Consider the following 22,575-nt stretch of genomic DNA (forward strand, 5'->3'; position numbering starts at 1 on the left):
ATCATCCTTAAATCTGAGGCAGACAATTATAGTGTCTCTTCTCTCTTCCCCTCCTTTAGTCAACAAAAGCAGAACCAATTTCCTTTCATTTGTTCATAAAATCTAAACTCCAGGCATTATTCTTATTTAAGTATGGCCTTCTTTCATGATACTCAATACAAGACTAATTGCTACTCTGGGATAAACATGAATTCGGATTCAGCTAACAATTATTGAGCAACTACTGTCTAGTAGTGTAACAGGCACTCACAAAGCAATGTATATACATTATACATTATTATAACTATATATATAAAATCTGAATTGCAATTTAATGAACACTGTTGGTATTTGGCACACAACAATTACTCCTTGAATATTTGTTGAATGAAGACATAAAAATAAAAACATAAAATCACAGACTAACAAAATTGCAAGGGATTTTGGAGAGCATCCTGTCAAACTCTTCCATTACACAAGTGGAGAAATCGAATTTCCAAATGGAGAGTGATTTATTGAAGGCCATACTCACAGCTAGTTAGACCCAATTCTGTCTCAGGTGGATTCAGACCACTTTCCTCTCTGGAACACAGCTCACACTGCCTTATATGAAAGCTGGATAACAGAGCATCAAATCTCTGCTGTGTTATATTGCATTTGAAAACATTTTTCAGAGTGTTTTTTTGAATGTAGTATTTGGGATACCTCTCCATGAATGATTTAACAAGAAACGCCTCAAGAAATGTATTTATTTATTTAATTAATTATTTTATTTCTGAGACAGAATCTCACTCTGTCACCCAGGATGGAGTGCACTGGTGCGATCTCGGCTCACTGCAACCTCCCCCACCCCCCGCTCCCCAGGCTCAAGTGATTCTCCTGCCTTGGCCTCCCCAGTAGCTGGGATTACAGGCACAAATTACCACGCCCAGCTAATTGTTCTATTTTTAGTAGATACAGGGTTTCACCGTGTTGGCCAGGCTGGCCTGAAACTCCTGACCTCAGGTGATCCACCCACCTTGGCCTTCCAAAGTGCTGGGATTATAGGCATGAGCCAGTGGACCAAGCCAAGAAATTTAAAAATATGTTTATTTATACTTATATGCGAAGACAAAAATATATTGACTAAAAGAACTAAAGGAATTAGCAAGAGTGAGGCCTGGCTGGGGATGAGGGGGGGCAAGAGAAGGCAGCAGCTTGGCGGGGTCGAAGTGATTTTGTCAGTAGTCCTATGCATCATCACATACAGGGTGGCTGAATCACATCAATGGGATTCACAAAAAGCCAAGGTATGAACCAGAACACCAGTTTATTAATTCACGAAGGGAAACATACGTCTGTTGGTCAGCAACTCTCTAGAAAATTCAAGATAGAAGGATTAACTATAATCAAAATGTTCCACGGTGAACATGAAACCAGAAAAGGACAACTTAGTTGGCTGATTGGAATGACTTATGTCTTTGAGCCTGCTGCACCCTTCTCCACTTCAGGGGCATGCCAGTTAAAGGAGACATGTTACTTATGTCCTCTGGTCTAGGCAACTTCAACTTCTTTCTTGACTCTGAACACTGCTGAAGACACGCTGTTGGATTCTTCCTCAAAGTCTCTACTAGTTGTAGACTGCAAATGAGCTGTTCTCTTCTTTCTGTTAGCATTATTATTATTAATTTTTAGAAAGAGTACAATATATCTGCGTCAATGCCAGCTTTTTTTCCATAACCATACAAGCTCTTGGAATGACTTATTGCTTCCATTATATATATGTGTGTGTGTGTGTGTGTGTGTGTGTGTGTGTATATATATATATATAATAACTCTCTGAAAGAAACTTTTCCCCCAAAATTTTCAGGCATGTTGCTTCATCCCTATGTTCTGAAAAGCAAGTCTCCACTATGAAAGCAAGTCTGGGTTTGATAGACATGTATAACTGCGTACAGAAGTATAACAGAATGATGCTCCCCATCTCTCCTTTAATGACTGTGGAGGGTAAAAGGGAGAGAGGGAGTAAGAAAGATAAAAACTGCTTTGGGGATTGGGATTTGGAAAAGGTAAAAGATTCAGGAATAGGATAGAGGAAAAGGAGTAGTGTATTTGATGAGTTTTAGCCTCTCAGCTACTCCTGTGTTCTTTCTTCATGAGTGTGGTACTGGTCTTATGATAGAGTAGACCAAAGATCCTGTACTGTATACAGAACTAATAAACATTGATGTTTTGGTTGGAGAAGCAAAGAAGATCGGGAAGATGGAATGCTGCTAAGGAGGGAAAATCAGATAAGTTAGTTGCCATAGTGGAGAACCATAGTATCTGAGGGACAGAGTGGAGAATTTCACTTCACAATTTTGTCAAGGGCTGGGCCCTTAGAAATGGCTATAATTTCCTAGCACATTATATTCCTCTAGTGATTCCATTTTCTAATCAATTTGCTCAGGTAAAACATGAAATTTTCCCTGTAAAGAGAAAAAGCAATAATCATAGAATGTATATATTCAAATATAATGAGATGGGAAAGTGATTAGTGAGAGGCCCTGTTAATTTTCAGTGCCAATCAATTAACCTTGGAAATCCATCTTTCATTAAGTGAGCTTTGTTTTTTCCTTAATCCAGTTGACATACCGGGATACCTTGGTATATATGCCATATTTGCCTTTCATTGCACACTCTTCACCCCAGCTAATAATTCCAGTTAAGAAACTGGTCCCTTCCACTTCAGTAACATGGGGTCCCCCACTATCTCCTTGACATGAATCTCTACCTCCTTCATGGAAGCCAGCACAGAACATGTTGTTATAGATGGTGAACTTTGTAGATCGAAGACATGTGGCTCGGTCAACAAGTGGAACTCTAAGGTACTGAAGAACTGAAGCTGATCTTCCTTTGTTGAAGACTCTTCCCCAGCCACTCACATAGCCAGATCCAAATTTGAGGAAGATGTTCGTGTATTCCTTGTCAGCAATGCAAATAGGTGTAACATAGCTGTTTAGCACTAAGGGTTCATCCAGTTCCAAAAGGGCAATGTCATGGTTGTACTTATTAATAGTTGCATTGTAGTTGTGATGAGGAATAATTCGAATCACATTTCGCTTTTGCTCTGTATGTTCTGTCTCCTCAATGTTATGTTCACCTATTACAAATAAATTTCATTTTAAGTCACAAACAGTATTTCACATACACAGATTTTCTAAGGGTCTACTCGGGATCACTGACCTAATTGGCAATGTCAGAGATCTCATTCTTCTATTGTGATAATTTTGGTTAAATGTAATGAGAATCAATGCATATTTTTCAGACCAAAAAGCCATTCAGGACTATCATAGAGATGGTTCTGTTCACTCATGCTATTATAAGCTTTTCGTTGATGATAATGAAACCTTACTAGTCATGAATTATCCTAGATTTTCCAAATTTCAAGTATTCTGACCCCTTTTTTGAGCACAAATTCATTTGGCCATTAATTCAAATGTTTGTTTTCTAAGAACCTGCTACAGGTTGTGCCAAGCACCAGAGACAAAAGGATCAGTGACATGATACTGGTTTTTGGGAAGACTTTCTGGTAGGGAAATGACTACATCAATAACTAATTGTACCTCACTGAAAGGAGTGATAATATGGGTACATCAAAAGAACTATGGAGGGTTGGAGGATGGTGCAACTTGGGTTCTGAAATTATGACCCTTCTGCCTTTAGCCCAATTTATTCAGCAACAATTTTATTAGACCTTAGTAAAATATGGTGTACAAATCATATTAAAGAGCTAGTGGTGCTGCAGATTATTATTCTTTATTTACCTGCGACAACTGTAATTTTAGCATCAGTTTCAACACAGTGGGCAGCAGTTACAACCCATTTTTCATTAACGATAGAGCCTCCACAGAATGCATCAACTTTACCATTCAAAACGACCTGTGAAAACAAAATTAAGACTCTTACTGCATAATATATTTGATCTAGAAAAAAATAAATATGCGTGCTGGTTACAGGAATAGGCAAAATATTGGCTTCTAGGTGCTGGCAGAAATGGAGTTTCTGGAAATGTGAGCTTTGCAGATGAATTAGTGTTTCCGGTGCATAAACAAAAAAGCCATTTATATAACTGCATTGAAAGCAACACACAGAGACAAGGAAGCTTAAGCTGAGGCAGATCTGAGAAATGGCTTCTTTTGGTGATTTGAGGTTCTTGGATATTTTTCCCTATGAGTCAGTTTCTCTGATGGCAAAATTTGCTTCATGGGGATACAGCAGGTACAGTAGGAAACACACTGACTTGACTCCTTGAGATTAATAGTTATTAGGGTGTTCCCTGTGCCTACATGATGAAATTTTTTTGCTACATGTTACTTGAAAAAGAAAAACTACTGATTTTTCTAGGAGGTCTTTTCAAACCCTTTCCAAACTGGAATATTATGAAACAAGACCTAAGGCCTCCATAAGGACTGTGCTTATAGCCATGCAGGCAGTGAGGAATAGCAGGGCCCATTCATTCTTTCCACTCTCTCTTAACCATACTCTACTCCCCTCTGGCTGGATGGTAAGCTGCCTTTGTCCTAAAATGTCAACTTAGCTGTGGTTGAATTTTGGGCAAAGTGGACAAAGGAGTGACGCATTGAGCCTGGGTATTGTTAGATAAGAGGCCAGTTCATTATTTCAGCTGGATATTCGTTGCATAATTACAGTGGACAATGAATATTTTCTCCATCTCAATGTCTAGATCGACTTGGAGGATTTCAGTTCCAGTTGTAAGCAAGTGCCTTGATCCACCTTTACAGGAAGAAAGCTGGGAAGTGTGAACACTAGAGGGCACACTCAACATTTGGTAAATCCTTTTCAGGCGCTGACTAGTTCTGAACGACTGCCCTTGTATTAAAGTGCACGCAGTCTTAGGCATAAACCCATTCATAAACAAGGGAAAGGAGGTGGTCCATCACTTTAAGTGGATATCAGATGGTCCTTGGGGCATGTTCTTTTTGTCCTGAATTTAATTTACAGAACGCCTACTGTGTCCTGGACACTGAAGCACTAGCCTCCTACCTGGAGACCTAAGGGCTGAGTCATTAAAGTGCTCTGACTTCCTTTTTCATACTCTGGCTCTCCTGCTCTTATCTTTTTTTTTTTTTTTAGACGGAGTCTCGTTCTGTCACCAGGCTGGAGTGCAGTGATGAGATCTCAGCTTACTGCAACCTCTGCCTCCCAGGTTCAAGCAATTCTCCTGCCTCAGTCTTCCGAGTAGCTGGGACTACAGGTGCATGCCACCACGCCCAGTTAATTTTTGTATTTTTAGTAGAGACGGGGTTTCACCATGTTGGCCAGGATGGTCTCGATCTCTTGACCTCGTGATTCGCCCGCCTTGGCCTCCCAAAGCGCTGGGAGGCATGAGCCACTGCGCCTGGCCATCTCCCTCTTCTCCTAGCTGTTGCTTTTTATTCTGAAATGTTGTAAAAATACAGAAAAAACTACATAATATAACAAACATCAGTGTGCATACAACCCAGACTTAACAATTTTCCTAATTTTTTTGAACATTTATTTGAGGGTTTACTTTGGGTTAATCATTGTGGGGTTTATAGACATTTAATACAACATAATATCCTTATGATGTGATATTAATATATTTATAGATGCATGAACTAAAGTTTAGAGAGAAACGCTAACTCCCCTGAGGTCAGTTGGTAAAGCTAGGAAGCAAACTCAAGTCTGGCCGGCTCCAGAATTTGTGCTCCTAAGCACCCAATTTCAGTCCAGGCATGGTCTGTGGACCAGTTGCAGTAGAATCATCTGAGGGCTAATCATCCTTATAAAATCATCCTTATAAAATGCAGATCTGGGGGCAAATCCAAGCTTAATTTACCAGAATATTTGGTGGGTGGGACTGGGTAAAATGAAGCCCTCCAGAATATTCTTTACATAATTAAGTTTGAGACCTGTTATATATCTACTGAATCAGAATTTCCAAGACTTGATAATCTTTATGTTTTAAAAGTCTTCACTCCAAGCAGGAATGGCTACATACTTTGTGGGGCTCAGTGAGAAATAAAAATGTGGCGCTCCTTGTTCAAAAGCTAGGAAGAAAGGTGCCATTGAAGACACTAAAATACAAAACTTTTTTCTTTCCTCCGTAGTCTCTTTTGCAACCCATCATGTTACATTTTTTAAATTCGCCATTTAATATTTTGCTCCCTCTAGCATGGGGATATTTGCTGGGGCAGTGCAGACCCTCAAAGGTGTCCAGGAAGTGCACCCTACAATTTAACACCCACATGTCCTTAGGATCCCCTGCCTGCCAGCCACAGGATGCTGGGTCCCAGCAGGGGAGGGTGTGTTAATCTTCCCTTGTCACTGGCCTACTGTGCCAATCAAGGTGGAGACGTGATTCCCAAGGGACTCAATTTTCATGCCAGGATGTGTTCCATGCCTGAAATGGAGGTGGACAAGGGGTGTGCCCCCACCTTTCACCCTCCAAATGTGCTGTGGCACATTCTTGGTCCGGAGATGCCACATGGCCAAGCAACCTTCCAAGACAGCATAGGGCATGTGCACCTGACCAACCTTAACTCTCCCTGTACCTATGCCCATGTCCCCACTGGGGGAGAGGAGTGGCAGTGGCAGCTGGGTAGGGATGAGGAGGGAGAGTATGTCTGGGCACCATGGGGTGGCAGTGGTCATTGGGCAGGTGTTTGGAGGGAGAGCCAGGGCTGGCTAAGGCACCAGGTGGTAGGGGAGTGGGGGGTTGAGAAATCACCCTGGGAGGTGGTGAGAAGTGGGGTTGCAGGGTTTCAGGTCCCTAGGTAGCCCATGCTCTGGCTGGCTCATCAGACTTCAGTTACAAAACAAAAATGCAAAGCAGTAAACCCCAGATGCATGATCTGTCTGAGTGCAAAGCCCTGTGTAAGTACGCCGGTCATAAGACCATGTGTCTGACTGTAACTCCAATTGATTTTCAGCATCAATAAAACTTGGCCAACACTGTTATATACTGGTCATGATAGTTACAACTGAACATATCTGTTTAAGCAATTGGAATTAAGAATTAACATGCAATGATATCACGGTGCTTCTCCTCTGGCTAGTGTATTAGTGGGGAAATTGAACATCTCTCAGCCCAGTAGGCTAGTTAGGCCAGGATGAATGACATCCACAGCCCCTGGGCAGAGAGATTATGATGTAGCTGACAAAGGCTTGTTTCCTGGAGCTTCTACTACTTTCTGGTGGATGGCTAAGAAATACGGTTGTGTTCTTTTAAGTCTGAAGAGCATTATTTTTGCCAACCCCTGACCAAACATCCTTGCCAAGGAAAAGGCCTAAAATATATTTGCATTTAAAGATATTACAAGCTACTTGGTTTTGGAATGTTTGGTCATTCAGGATCATAGCTATCAAAATATTAGCTATTTGGGGTATGAGATGTCTGCTCGGTCAAGGAAAAGTTCTTTTTAAGAACTTTTTGAGACATCATTTTGGGGAATAATGGGGAAAATGGGAAGGCATATGCTCTGAGTAAGGCATCTGAGTTATAATCTGTCAAACATTTTTGTTAGTCATAGTCTAATGGGAGCCTGTTTTCCCTCTTTCAGACACACATATATACACACACCAACCACACACATGCTTCTACAAAATATACATTCACATCTGAATTTGTGCTCTTCATTGATGATGCCAGCCCAGAACAACAGCTCTTACCCTTTTGTTCTCTTCCTGACCTTTAACTCCATCATAACCATTCCCTGTGATTTCAGCAAAACCATTATTCTCCCTACCTACCCACCCAAGCTTTACAATAAAGAGTGTTTGCTCTCACTCATATACAAAGCAAATTCATTTGTCTGTGATGTACAGCTTGCTATGCCCACAGATGTGGTTTGCCTAGTCCTTTGCTCTAGGTCATTTGGCTGGGAACAGATGGGATGCTCACTTTGGTTTTTAATGGTTAACTAGTCATTGAAGTGCATTTCATCAAATAATCTTAGAGGATAATTGTTTAAATGTCTGTCCAGATTAGCTTTGTAGAGCCAGGTGAGGTTACATATGTCACGTTCTTATTTCTCTTAATTGAATTTTTATCATCTGAGATAGGAATAATAGAGGGCTACCTTTTTCAAGTGAAGATATTGCTATAGTCTTAAGACCTTAGTGCAACATCCTGGCCCCTAAGGAAAAACAAGTTCTGATTCATACATATAATAACTTTGCATGCTATCTGCCACTGGGATGTGTCCTAATCCAACAGAAAGGATTGAATCTCTGTAGCTAGCTGTACAGGGTAGCTTCAGACCAAAGCTGAGGGAAGTGGAGACAGGGGAAACTGCTAAGACATTTTAAAGATTTTTTTTTTTAGGTCAAAAATAGAATAAGAAATAGACCGTTTCCCTGGACATTTTCTGTAGGTTAATACGGTTAACCATCGGTAAATGCATATGCTACAACTTAATATGAGCATAAGGAAAGCTTAATCACTTGGCTTCCATTGTATTCTTTTTTTTTTAATCTGATAGAATCATCTTCAAATTGTTAAATATTTGAAGACTGTATGCCACACACCGAACTGAGGCCTATGGTAAAACAGAAAATGGAAAAACCAGGTACTTCACATAAAGGGCCAAATAGTTCTTTGGAAATGTGGGAGGAATTTTGGGGGCCAGTTTGCGCATGCCTAGAATTGTCGGCTGGCAGGGTCATGGCCATGGGATCCAAACCAAATTAAAGCTTTGTTGCTTCTTCAAATCTCTCGCTTTTGAGTTGTTGATGAAAGCTATCTAGTAATACAGGCGTTACAGTTTCCCTTTTTTCACTAATGTTCAAAGGCTTTCATTTTTTCCCTACGTAGCGGTATGCAATTCAAGACTTGTTTTAGCTTACTACACCTCTAGACATATACTTACTCTAAGAAAAACTCATTTCTGTTCCTGTGTAGTGCATTTAACCCTCTAGCTTCCTCTTTCTACTCCTGAAGTATTTCTTCAGAGACCCTGCTTCCTTTCCCGAGTTCTCAAGGAGCTCTGAGCCCATCGCTGGGCATCTGGAGGGAAACTGAAGTACCTCCTTCCATTGGCCTCACGCGGTTCCTAGCTTAGACCTTCTAATCTCGCGCGACTTTAGAAGTTGGCCCGGCCCGCCAGTGCCTTTGGCTTTAGGAGGTAGCAAAGAGAATGGGGCCGGCAGCGCCGTTCCGGAACCATAGGGGACTCCTGGGAAGCTACCGTCGCGAGCAAGGCGCGGCTGCGTTGGCCCTTGGCTCCAGCCTGGCAAGCTGAGGTGAAAGCCCTGGAATAAGGTAAGAAAGGAGCACGACCGCAGAGGGGATACGTGCTAGGTGAACATGGCTCTGTAGGGTCTCAAAGCCGGACAGGATCCCAGCGGTCGCTTAGCCTGCTCTGATCTCTCGCCAGATGAACAAATGCCCTCTCCCTGAATGGGGCTATCCAGCCGCTCCTGTCCCCAGTGACAGAACAGCTCTTTAAGTCAACAATTCCTACAAACATTTGTTCAATCAACATTTGCTCCTAACGCTGCCCAACCTACGCAACCAACCCAGTGGTTGTTGGTTGGGAAGGGCTTTCTTAATGGAGGTCAGAATCTTCCTGCCCGCATGCAACTTTCACCCTGAAGTCCACAAAGAAGCTGTCTTCCCTTTTCCTTTGTGGCTCTTGCAAACAGCTCACCTTTTCTTTAACAGACTAAACATTTCTAGTTTGTTCAATCTGTTCGTTACTCAAGATGAAAGTGAACTATGTTGTTCTTTGTGAGATTTCTTCACCAAGTGATCGCTTTATTTCTCACCCTGGCTAATTTGAAAGATAAAAGAAACCACTCTGAAGAGAAAGGTTCTTATGAAGCATCAGCATTTTGAAACACTCTTTTCTAGGTGACACTGCTAAATAGTATTTCATATTTCAAAGCTAGATATATAATGTTTTCACCACTGAAGCCCCAGCTGTTGCTTGCTTTCTCTTGATGCCTTAGTCACAGCAGGTTTGCTGCAGTCTGATCTGCAATCAAATCTAGTATTTCCTCCTGCAGATTAACCATGACATGGTGGAGGTGGCCCATCCACAAATGAGGAGAGATTCTGGTTTGTTTCATTTTGTCTAGAAATGACTTTTATACACTCAATTTATCTCATATTTTTGAAAACCAGTAACCTTTCATAAGGAACTAGATGGAGGTGGTGTGGAGGAAGCAATGCAGAAGTATGACGGGGTCTTTCACAACTATTCTGGAAAGTAGCTCAGCTTCTTGCCTTTGGAAGAGAATAAAAGTTAGTGCTTTGAATCTGTCCAGGTCAGTAATCTTAGTTCATATGGATGAAATAGGGAGTGAACATATGTGCATGTGCATGTGTGCACATGCATGTATGAGTGATCTTGAACATTCCAAATGATCTTAGCTAGGCTTGAGAGCAAAAAGACAGCAGGGACAATAACTATAAGTGTGCAGTGAGAAGGTCATGACATAATTTGAAATGATGTGTATCATTTATATCTTCTCCCTCCCAGAACAACCACAACCACCATCTCATAGTCTTTTCTGCTTGAAAAGAAAATAAAGTGTCTGCTTGAGTTACTAAACTTTCAGGAAAGATCTGCATTGTTAACACATTGGCAAACATCTGGTTTAAAGAGGGTGGGTGAGAAAGTGAAATTATGTGACTAAACTGAGCCTTTATACCCTGTTCCCCTTTTTAGTTCTGATTTAAATGTATTTGCCATTTCATTTCTGGAATGACAAGGAGACAATGCTAAACTCACAAAGCATACATTTTTTTTTTTTTAATCTTGGACTTTTAAAAACGGAAGTTATCTTCTTAGCTAATATATTTTCCGGGGTTCTTGGGTCCCCCACTGTAAGCACTGTTCTATGTCTCACAAACCCAAGGAAGATAATTGTCATAAAGTAGGATCTTTTTTTGTAACCATGTTATCCATGGAAGTTGGACACATAATGAATGAAAATACATGAGAATGCAAATGACAAAATTAGAATTAGATACATGGATATTAAATACATTGAAGGCATAATAAGAGTGCTTGCACTCAAGAGGGGTTGTTCCAGGAAAGGTTCATAAAGAAGGTCAATATTACAGAATTGTGAAGAAGAGCAAAGATATGGATGAGTGAAGGAAGGGGTTATGGTGGGTAAGGGAAGCAGCCCTCATAGGATGCATTTAAGTAGAAACAGAGGAGGTAAAAAGGAACGTACAGTGTCCCATTTATGGGCTATAAGATCAGGTCCAGCAAATATTGTCTTTTTAAAAAGCAAAGGTAAAAGAAAGGGAAAACCTTGCTTGTGATGTTCTGCCACTCTTTGATACCATTCTCCACAATGCTTGTGCAATTATACCTACTGCCCCATCCCCAGGTATATGTGTAATATCTTACATCCATTATGTTGGAAAATGGCAGGCATTCTCAAGAATCCTGGATAGATACACAGCTAGTCCCAGAAAAATTCCAGTGCTGTTAAAACTCAAGACATTTACCTGATTCTGGCTTAAATTGTTACCAGTTTGATCATTGCAGTCTTTAAAGTTATCAGTCTCTAATGGCAGAGATTCAAACCTCAGTAGAGAAATCCGTGAAATTACTACCAAATCATGACTGTGGCAACTAGGGAGTTTTAAGTTAGACTAAACGATTATAAGTGCTATCCAATAGAAATTTCCGCAGTAATACCATGTTCTGTCTCCACTTGCACTCTGCAATACAGTAGTTAGTACCCGCATGTGGCTGTTATGCACTTAAAATTTGGCAGGTGCAATTGAGGAACTGAATTTTTAATTTCACTTAATTGTAGGTAATTTAACTTTAAATAGCCATATATGGCTAGTGGTTACCTATTGGACAGCACAACTTTATATAAGGACCATCCTGGCTTCCTGCCTGGGGAGGGGGGCCAAAGAGGTGGGTTATTCCTTCTCACAGATGGAATCTCTTAGGCTTTAGCTGTAGGCTAAGTTACAACCCAGATTTTGCTACAAATGTAGCTCGTGGTTGCTAAATGAAAAATGTGCATAGGTAATTCTACATATGTAGGTTGTTTGCAGACCACACTTGGAGAAATGTCTGCAGAGCACACTGGAAGGACTAGGTACAACAAGTCCATCATTTGGTGTTTTGAACCCTGGCTTCTGTAACAAGTTCATTTCCTTTGGACCAGTGTTTTTCTTTTTCCGTTTTTTGAGATAGGGTCTTACTCTGTCACCCAGGCTGAAGTGCTGTGGTGTGATCACGTTTGACTGCAGCCTCAACTTTCCAGGATCAGGTGATTCTCCCACCTCAGCCTCCTAAATAGCTGGGAGCACAGGTGGGAGTCATCACACCTACCTAATTTTTACTTTTTTTTTTTTTTATAGAGATGGAGTTTCGCCATGTTGCCCAGGCTGGTCTCAAACTCCTGGGCTTAAGCGATTCTCCCGTCTCAGTCTCCCAAAGTGCTGGGATTACTGGCATAAGCCACTGCACCTGGCCTAGTTTTCAAACTATAAAGTGCATCAAAATCACCTGTAGTGCTTGTTTGCACACAGATTGCTGGGCCCCACCCCCTAGATATTCTGATTTGGTAGGTCTAGGGTGGGGGTAGGAGAATTTGCATTTCCATATTCCCAGGTGATTCTGATGCTACCGCGAGAACTATAGCTGTAGACCAAGACACTCTCTGATGCTGTTTCTTGGAACCTAGTTCTTGCCTTAATCCTTCCTCCTTGAGTCCCTTTCTTTACCCCCTTTTAAATAATCCAATTTTTCTTGGGCTAAAGACTTTCCAACTCTCACCAGTTTTTGCAAGGGCTGAGGCTGAAGTAGTACCCTGTGACCTTTCTTCCAGACTTTCATGTCGTTGACCAGTTGCCTGTCTGGAATCATGCTATGCATTTCCTTAATGCCAAATTCTTCCTGACCTGTATAGTAGCTGATTTGGGCCTCTCTTTCACCAGCTGCTCATCTCTGGAGGCTTTCTCACATTGGTTAGTGCTGAAACTTACCTAAATACTTCTCACATCCCAATAGGGCTGTCTAGTAAAATAATCTCAGTCTCCCACTTGGCCTGTGTCTTGCCAGCTGAGTTCCAGTTTTGACACACCATCAGTATAAAGTACCTGCCAAGGGAATTGACCTGGTTTGGCATCTTCTCCACCAACAACCCGAGTGAAGTCATTAAATGATTGGGTGCTTTGAGTGATGTTATCCAAAATGGTTTCAGCTTCAGTAGAATTTACATATTCCACATCAGAAAAAACAGTCTCAGCACGGGTGAGCGTAGAAGTTTGTGAAACAGAAACTCTTCCACATGGAAATGGCACTAGAAAAACAGAAGAAAAATTAGTAATCTGATATTTCTCATTGGCAAACGGAACATGTATTACAAAAATTGAGATTGAGGCCCATCCTTGTCACTTCTGAGAAGCAGGCCTATCAGTATTTAAAAAAATCTAATCAGTGAATAGAATCTCAAGCTAAAAGGTTGATTACATTATTTTCATGGACAGTTTTCAAATCCTTCATGAAAAGAACACTTGGCTCTGGAATTCATCATCTTTACGGAAATAGAATAGGTGTTCCAGAATCAAATTTGGTAAGACTTTTATAGAGTCTAATGACTTTCTGTTTAGTTTCTTTACTAAAAAGTCTTACTCCCAGTTGCCATCCCTGAATGGAAGTCTGATGATTGATGCTTTGTAACTTTAACTTTCCAATTTGGTAAATGGGACTTCTGCTGCTTATCATTAGGAAGGTTTCTTTTGCAGACTAAAATGCCTTCTAGATTCCAAGGTGCATTTTACGTTATTTTCTGGGGAGAGATCATTGTGATTCAATTACCTGGGTTTCAAATATTAGCCAAAGAGATTGCTAATATAATTATCACAGTCATATTCACCAGGACCTGCCCACCATTTTTCCTTGGGTTCGTTTATTTTCTGAAGAAAAATAATGTATTGATACACTGGGGACTACCAGAATGGGAATTTGTAGTCAAACAAAGTCACTTCAGATTTCATTTTCATTTCTCACTTTCCTTCAAGCCACATTCCTTGTAACAGACATTTCTATAGCAACCAGCCGCGACAAAGTATCGTGAAGACAGCAAGTGGTTGAGAAACCAGGAAATTAGTTCAAAATACTTATGTATAAATGTACACGATCAACAATGGCTACAGAAAAGGGACCATTATCGTTGAAAAGGCAGAAAAGCTTATTTTAAGTTTGGCCTACTTGTTCTGCTAAAGCTAAGGCTATATTCAAATATAACACTTAATAGTTGGAGGTGGTTCTCAATTCTGTTTCTCTTTTATAGCATAGAAGAGCTTGTAAGGGTTTAGCTACTATGCCATCTGTCTATACTGGAAGTTAGGTTTTTAAGGTTAAAATACACACACAGACACACACCCACACACATATTCATGCTCCTCTCAAGGTAGACTAGCTTTGAGACAGCATATGTGAAGAACCAGGCAGAAGGACAAGTGGGCAGGCCCCGAAGCCTTAGAGATTCTTCATTTTAGTTGCAGGATATATATTCCTGCCTTCTGGTTTATTGGGAATAGGCCTCCAAATCTGGCCATAAACTGGCCCCAAAACTGGCCATAAACAAAATCTCTGCAGCACTGTGACATGCTCGTGATGGCCTTGACGCCCACGCTGGAAGGTTGTAGGTTTACCAGAATGACAGCAAGGAACACCTGGCCCACCCAGGGCGGAAAACTACTGAAAGGTGTTCTTAAACCACAAACAATAGCATGAGTGATCTGTGCCTTAAAGACACATTTCTGCTGCAGTTAACTAGCCAGACCCATCCCTTTATTTCCCATAAGAAATAGTTTTAGTAAGTCTTATGACCAACTTGCTGTCAATAAATATGCGGGTAAATCTCTGTTCGGGGCTCGTAGCTCTGAAGGCTGTGAGACCCCTGATTTCCCACTCCATACTCTATTTCTGTGTGCGTGTCTTTCATTCCTCTAGTGCCACTGGGTTAGGGTCTCCCCGACCAAGCTGGTCTCGGCACTGGTTCTTTCTTTAATTTCCTCTGCCTGGTATAGTGCTGAGATAGGTACTGGAACCAGTTACAGAGAAATGGTGGATGATTTAATGTACCAATTTAATAAGATATTAGGCTTTAGAAATGCAAAAGAAATTATATCTAGTTTGCTTCAAAAAAAGCCCCTCATTTATCAACTATAATTGACCCTGAAGAGCCTAAATTTTTTAAAACATAAAAGTGTCTACTGCTTTCATCTTTAGATAAGAGCCATACGAACATGGAGTAGAGATGCTCTGAATACACTAATCAGCTGTTAAAATGGTGGCATGGTTGATATGACTGGGAAACATTGCTTTGTTCACAGCCGTATAGATTGTGCTGACCAGCCTAGCAGAACTTAAAACAGTTCATTGCCGGAATCATTCTGACACCAATTGTGTAAACTCAGCTTCAGACCCAACAATAAAAAATAACTTTCTCAGAGTAAACTAGCCAGCCCAGATGGAATCATGCTTCAAACTTACCGTCCTTGTACTAGAAGCCTATCCACTCAATTATTTGTGTATATTTTATGATATAGTATTACTACATTGATTTGACTTGATGAATTACAAATATATATGCAGAAATCACACAAATTAATTGCTTTGTGACATAAATGTTAGAGAAAAAATTGGACAAATTGGACACAGAAAAGAATTCAGGTTGTAGATGATTACATAGTTTAAAATATGATGCAATCTAGAAAATTAATTGGTCTAATTCAAGCTACTGATCTTTTCTATGATTTCAAAAGGAAGCAGATTCAAGTAGGAATTAAAATTATGTAGGTTTGTTAAAATGTTGAAGGCTCAGATACAGATTTTCTTTAAAAACTCTTATTTGGATTATGACCTGCTGGTTCACAGGACTTCTGGTTCTCTGCAAGTCGATATCCCTCGGTACAGGAGCAAACCACCTTGTTATCAGCAGTATTTTTACAAAACTGCTTGCATCTGCCATTCTTAATGTTACATGTTACATCTAAAAGAAGCAAAATAGACAGTAACAGCATAATTTAACACGCATTTCTAAAAAGTACATGGAAATATTGACTCGTGTATGGGTCAAATATACGTTGGGGGCATTCATGTTGCCCCCAATGTACATTGGGGAGAGAAATTTTGGAGCCTTGAACTAAGAGTGGAAAGAAAGGTAAAATAAACTTCTCAATAAGGCATAAAAATGGTGGTAGCACTATAATGGATTGGTTTAAAACTAACTGTTTGGATATTCTACTTTCACTAAATCGTAGACTACAGGTTTAAAAACCCTATTTATTAATGTATAACATATATTCAAAAAATACACAAAATTTTAGTATAAGTTTTCACAAAGTAAATGAGCCTGTTTAAACACTAAACTGACCAATACATAGCACATTATCAATACCCCAGAAGATGCTCCCTCCCAATCATTCCACCCTTTTTCCTTTTTATAGGTTACCATTACCTGGACTTCTAACACAGTAAACAGTTCTTGCCAGCTCTTGAACTATAAACAGAAGTTCACAATATGTACTCGTCTGCGTCTTTCATTTAACATTTTGTCTATGAGATTAATCCATGTTTTGTGTAGCAGTATACATTGCTGTGTAGTATTCCATTGTATTACTATTACAGCTTTTATTTATTCATTCTACTGTTAATGGATATTTGGTTTGTTTCCAGTTTTTCGCTGTTACGTATAATAGTGTAATGAACATTCTTGTATATATCTTTTGGTGACATAAACATGCCTTTTTACTGGCTTATAATTATGAGTGAAATTACTGGATCAGATGTTCAGATCTAGTAGATACTGCCAAGCAATTTTCTAAAATGATTGTACGAACTTAAATTCCCACCATCACTGTATGGGGTTCAGTTATTAGGTGTCTGTATTGCAGATATCTTGTCTCAGTCTGTGACTGGTCTTTTCAGTCAAAGTAGTGTCTTTTGCTGAACAGGAGTTCTTAGTTTTAATATAGTCCAGTTTATCAATCTTTTCCTTTATGGTGATCACTTTTTGTATTTTAAGAAATTTTTACTTTCTGCAAGTTATGAATATAAAATGTTATTGTTTTATACTTCATGCCATATGAATATCTAATTGACCTATCACTTTTTATTGAAAACATCAACAATTCCCTTCTCTACTGCACTGGCACCTCTATCATAAATCAAGCCTCTATATAAGTACAGGTGTGCTTCTGAGCACTCTATTGTGTTTCACTCATCTATTTGTCTATCCTTGTGTCAGTACCACACTGTCTTAATAAATGTAACTTGATAATAAGTCTTGACATCTATTAGTGTAAGTAGTACAAGTTTATTCTTCTTCAAAACTGTCTTGGCTATACTTGGGTCTTTGCATTTCCATATGCATTTTAGAATTAGCTTATGAATCCTGCCCGACCTCCCCCCACCAAAAAAAGCCTGCTGGGCACTTTGGTATTGCATTGAATCCATTAGTAAATATTTGATATGTTTACTGTATTGTATCCTTTAATTGATGAACATTGCCTATTCATTTATTTATTTAGGTTTGCCTTAATTTTTCTCAATAGTGTCTCATAATTTTTTATGTAGAGTTCTTGCACATCTTTCTCACATTTATTACTAAGCATCTAATTTTTAATGCTATTATAAAATCATTTTTGAATCATTGCTGGTATATAGACATGCAATTGATATTTGTATGTTCACTCTGTATCCAGTAACCTTTCTATACTTATTTATTTTAATTGTTTAGATGCTTTGGGTTTTCTATATGTACACGCATTTTTTCTGAAAGTTCCAGTTTTACTAATTTTTTTTCAGTGAACACAAAAAGCAACAGCAATTCCATAATCTCATGTAGATACTGCCTTTCTGAATTGAAGTGTAATTTCTATTGCTTAGTTATTCTAGAAATTGCTTGGCGTCCCGAGCTAGACTGTTTAACAGGTTACCTATAAGAGTAAAACCTGGAAGTCTTTAGAAATTACAGTGTTAGGATAGCAGACATGGAATCAACCTAAATGCCCATCAATGGCAGACTGGATAAAGAAAATGTGGTTCATATATACCATGGAATATTATGCAGCCATAGAAAAGAACGAGATTATGTCTTTTGTGGGAATATGAATGGAGCTGGGGGCTATCATCCTTAGCAAACTAGCATAGGAACAAAAATCAAATACTGCATGTTCTCACTTGTAAGTGGGAGCTAAGTGATAAGAACTTATAAACACAAAGAAGGAAACAACAGATACTGGGGTCTACTTGACAGGGGAGAGTGGGATGAGGGAGAGGAGCAGAAAAGATCACTGTTGGGTACTGAGCTTAATATCTACATCATGTAATAATATGTACAACAAACCCCTGTGACACATGTTTATCTATGTAACCTTCACATGTACCCCTAAACCTAAAATAAAACATTTTTTAAAAAAGAAATTATAGCGTTAGTAAGTCCATTAGGGCCAAAAAGTAACTTGAAGCTGGCTGAGGTGGTTACATATCAAACATAAGAGAATGAAATAGGGTCCTGTACGGTAACTGAAGACCAAAGACCAATATGTCATTAGTACTAAGCATTCCAGTGGCCCACATTTTCTTTACTCTCCTATGCAATTCCCCTTATTAATAAAAAATATCTCTTGTCTTTTGAAATGATTTTCCTCTTGGATTCTATTTTGTCTGATATTAACATTGCTTTGCTAGTTTCTTTTTGTTAGTTTTTACCTGATAGTTCTTTTCACATCCCTTCATTTTAGCCTCCCAGTGTAATTTTAGTTTAGGTATCAATTTTGTTAACAGTATACAATTAAATTTTTAACTCCAAACTGAAAGTTGTCATTATTAATAGATTAGTTTAACCCCAATTCACAATAATTGTGTGTCCTGATATATTTGGCTGATTCCTGCCATCTTGTTTTGTATTTTCTAATTACTGTGCTTTCCTTTTGTTTCTCCTATGCAATACCAATAACAGGAAGTAGCATGTTTCAGGACTCGTTAGCTTAGACCTGCTGAATTAAGAAAAACAGGCTCTGCTCTTGAGCCTATTTCTGTTTCTAGAGCAGCACAGGAATATAAACAATGTAAGACATCTTTCCCCTTATGTACATGTTTGACAACAGTAACACTTTCAATAGAAATCCTCAGTGGTCAGTGCAATCATAACATGGAAAGTTTGAAATGAGTGACTGCATTAGATACCTCCTATGTACCACCTTCATTCTGCTCAGCTTCACCTGTGTCTTTTTCCAGCATGGTGGTGATTAGCTCTGGGTGGATTTCAACCGACCTCCTATGGTTGTATCCTTGAATTGCCTTGGATCACAGCTGCACTAGGTGTCTTTTGCCTTGAAGCTTCCCTGTTAATGCTGAGGCATGGATGCCATATGACCCTCTCGGTACCCAAGCATAGCCAACTAAGATATGTGAGGGAGTTAATTCCCCATAAGTCGAACTTCTAACCAATGAGAGACAGATACTGACAAGTTCTTTCGTCTCTTCTTCCCATTCAGGTGGACTAACCTGAGACCAATTTGACTTATTGGAGACAGTCCCAGGAAGTTAAGCAATCAATTGCAGTTAGATACGAGTAGTTTGATAACTCATCCTCTTATTGGCTTTCTTTTCCTTTCTGCCTCACTCTTCAGTTCTTTTCTCTTGCCCCCTGGGATTGCACATGTTAATAAATAAGCTTGTGACTTTTTTTTTTCTGGGGGAACACAGGCTAACAGAGTGACTGTATGGTTTTGGAGAATATGAATTTTTGAGTGACGAATCTAAACTTTTAAACTCTATTTTATATGTGGTAGCATAGCCAACTGTAATAATTAGCTCTTAGTCCTTACTGATACTTCAGGAAATAAAGGGAGGCAAATCAACTCTTGGCAGGGGGGACAAAGGAACCAGCTTGAGCTTTAACCTTTGCTACCAATAATCCACTAAGGGCATGATCCAAAAAGATGGCACTTGGTCCTATTAATTAATTAATTTAAAGGCCTTTCTCCTCACTAACAGTGGTAATATCCCTGGATCATTTTTTTGCTACGAAGCAATGCTAAAGTGTTCAGCCAAATCAAACATTACCTGTAGAAAGTGTTCCGTCAATATGAGATTGTGATACATTACGAAAGGTGCAGCTCGGTTTGTCCAGGGCATGCACAATGGGAATGAATAAACTCTGTGTTTTCTCAATTGTGATTCTGTGTCATTGGCTAAGAAGTAACCAGAACTCTGTATCATTATCCACATTTGTCATTGCCCTTTAGGGCCCAGTATGTTGCTGCTGCTGTTGATCTTTGGCTTGTTTTGTGCAGGAGGTGGGAAATATTGCTTCCTAATCAGCAATCTTTTGCCCTCAGCTAAAAGGCTGAAGATTCCAGAAATAAAATAATGGCACAAGGATTTCCAGGGGAGAGTTCCATAGAGCAGGGCCTAAGGAACAGTTAGAATGGGACTCATTTATCAATTACTGAGCATTTATATGTCAGGTACTGTGGTGGGTATGGACTCTCTCTGGTCCTGAAGGGGGTCTCAGTGCCTAGAATATCTTTTGAAGAACATCTCAAAGCATCTGTTTTTCTCCCTCCATGTTAACACAAACACTTTCTAATTCCCTTCATGCCTACTACAAATGTTAGTATGTTCTGCTGTATTTTATTCTGCCTTTATATTTCCTGATCTATCCACTGGTATGACAACCAAAGCTTGGACAAAGATGTTTTATTTAACAAGTTTACCACAAAATATGCTGTGCTTCAGCTAAACTCAACATAGTTCCTTTTTTCACTCCTCAGAAATATGTAGCAAATAAGACAGCAGTGTCTGTGACATGCTGGAAAATTGAAAAAGGTGTTTACATGCTTGTGATTTTTTTCTTTCCATTCTGCTTTATTCTGAGAAAATGCCTCTGTTACTCTTTAGAAGAGACAGGAATGACCAAATTCTTACAGACCTTCATTTATCTGAGAGATATTTGGATTTGATGTACAGCTGGGAACATCATACAGAGGTCTTTATTCTAACCTAAGGGACCCAATAGCCAATTAATATTCTTTAACTAGAAAGCATGCCCTGAATGTTTACACCTCCCTCTCGCAGTGAAGGGCCTGATGAACAAGGGAAAAAGATAACAAAAAAAACGTATTGATGAAAGTCTCCTTTCTTTTTTTCAAGACCACATACGACAAAAGACTTGGGGCCGAGATGCCCCATAGACTCTGCTATCTAGTAGCTGTTGAAATTAGTCTTTAACTGGAAGCAACAAACTGAAATGGTAATTTGTTTATGCTTTTGCTGTTGCTTTCTTCTATTGTCTGAGATAAAGAGCAATTTGTGGGAATTCTCATTTTGTTTGTGAGCTAACTGGGCTGAAAATATTTTTCTAAAACTTGATCAGATTGGTGGGTCAGATCAATATACCTTAGAGGCCAGGAGTGGTGGTGGCTGCAGTACAACTGCACAGCCCTGACCAAACCAAAATGTGGGAACATGAGAGTATCCAAGTTGTGTCAGTTGTAGACTTAGCATTTTTGCTGTGTGGAACATAGCCACACATGTAGTAAACTCTGTTGTAAAAGTTTGTGCTTCTATTTACATTCCTCAGGGTTATTCCCTTTCTCCTTTTAAAGCATCTTTATTTTTAAACTAGGTAAAGATATTTATGTTTTCAATTATAGTTTACCACAATGTGCCCTTCAGTTGTAACTGAGACTAATTGAGTTACTCATTCTCTCAGCTCCAACGGTTATATTATTTAAGCTGATAATGAGTAACTACTCCAAGGATTTCTAGAGGTTTCCACAATAGCAAGATCAAATTTATCCAGGTAAATCTGAATTTCAAATTATAACCTTTCAGATGAAAGTAGCACTTCAGAGATGTTGAATCAATTAACACACTCTCAAGAACGGTAACCCAGGCATTAGTTTGTCCCCACAATGGAAACCTAAAGGAATGGGAGTCCAAGCCAGGTGTGCAAGTTCATTCAGTCTTTTCTTTCTTTTCAAATGTCTTTGCCCTGTCACCTTTTCCTTTTCTTACCTTCTAAGAAATTTTTGAGCCCAAAGGAAGATGGTCAATGAATTTCTTTTTAGTACTGAAAGGATTTCTGAACATTACAGGCGACTTTTTTCCTATCTCAATAGGACAAGTGTAGCTGCTACATTTCATTTCATTTCATGCCTTTTTCATCTGTCAGGTGGATTGCTATAATGCCTTAATAGAGTCCTGCTAATTTTCTACTCTTTATCCTTAGTCATGTAGCCTGTGGTATTAAATTCTTCCTTAGGATTGCATCTCTATTCTTCTGGAGTGTCAGAGTAGAAAGTGAATTCCTCATTAGCACTGTGTGCATTTCACAATCACAGTACCCGTAATACTGCATCTGGAGGTGATAAACAAGTAGGTAAAGGACATGGGTTTACTGCTCCAATTACTGAAACCTCGAAAAATGAAACAGTCTAGGCTTTGAGAAGAAAAGGTATGCAAGGATTCTAAGGTTGTTATGTAATACTTTTGATGTAATCAATATAGTCAAATTCAGGAATGAGCTTTGAATTTTGTCAACAAATTTAGCATATGAAGTGGTTTGTACATGTGGAGAATTCCTAAT

General features: G+C 39.3%; 1 protein-coding gene across 2 annotated transcripts in view; it reads right to left on the minus strand.

Annotated features, from left to right (window-relative positions):
- Nucleotides 1-1,050: 1,050 nt before the first annotated feature.
- The window catches only part of F9 (coagulation factor IX), a 32,547-nt gene continuing 11,022 nt past the window's right edge, over nt 1,051-22,575 (minus strand). For both annotated transcript variants that reach the window (XM_017954419.3, XM_003918353.5), the window contains 4 exons: nt 15,838-15,966; nt 13,064-13,266; nt 3,765-3,879; nt 1,051-3,100 (listed from right to left, as the gene is read on the minus strand). In XM_017954419.3, coding sequence (XP_017809908.1) covers nt 2,553-3,100; nt 3,765-3,879; nt 13,064-13,266; nt 15,838-15,966 — 995 coding nt within the window. In that variant the 3' untranslated portion in view covers nt 1,051-2,552. The remainder of the gene's footprint in view (nt 3,101-3,764; nt 3,880-13,063; nt 13,267-15,837; nt 15,967-22,575) is intronic.

Source organism: Papio anubis, chromosome X (assembly GCF_008728515.1).
Source record: "Papio anubis isolate 15944 chromosome X, Panubis1.0, whole genome shotgun sequence".
Taxonomy (NCBI): Eukaryota; Metazoa; Chordata; class Mammalia; order Primates; family Cercopithecidae; genus Papio; species Papio anubis.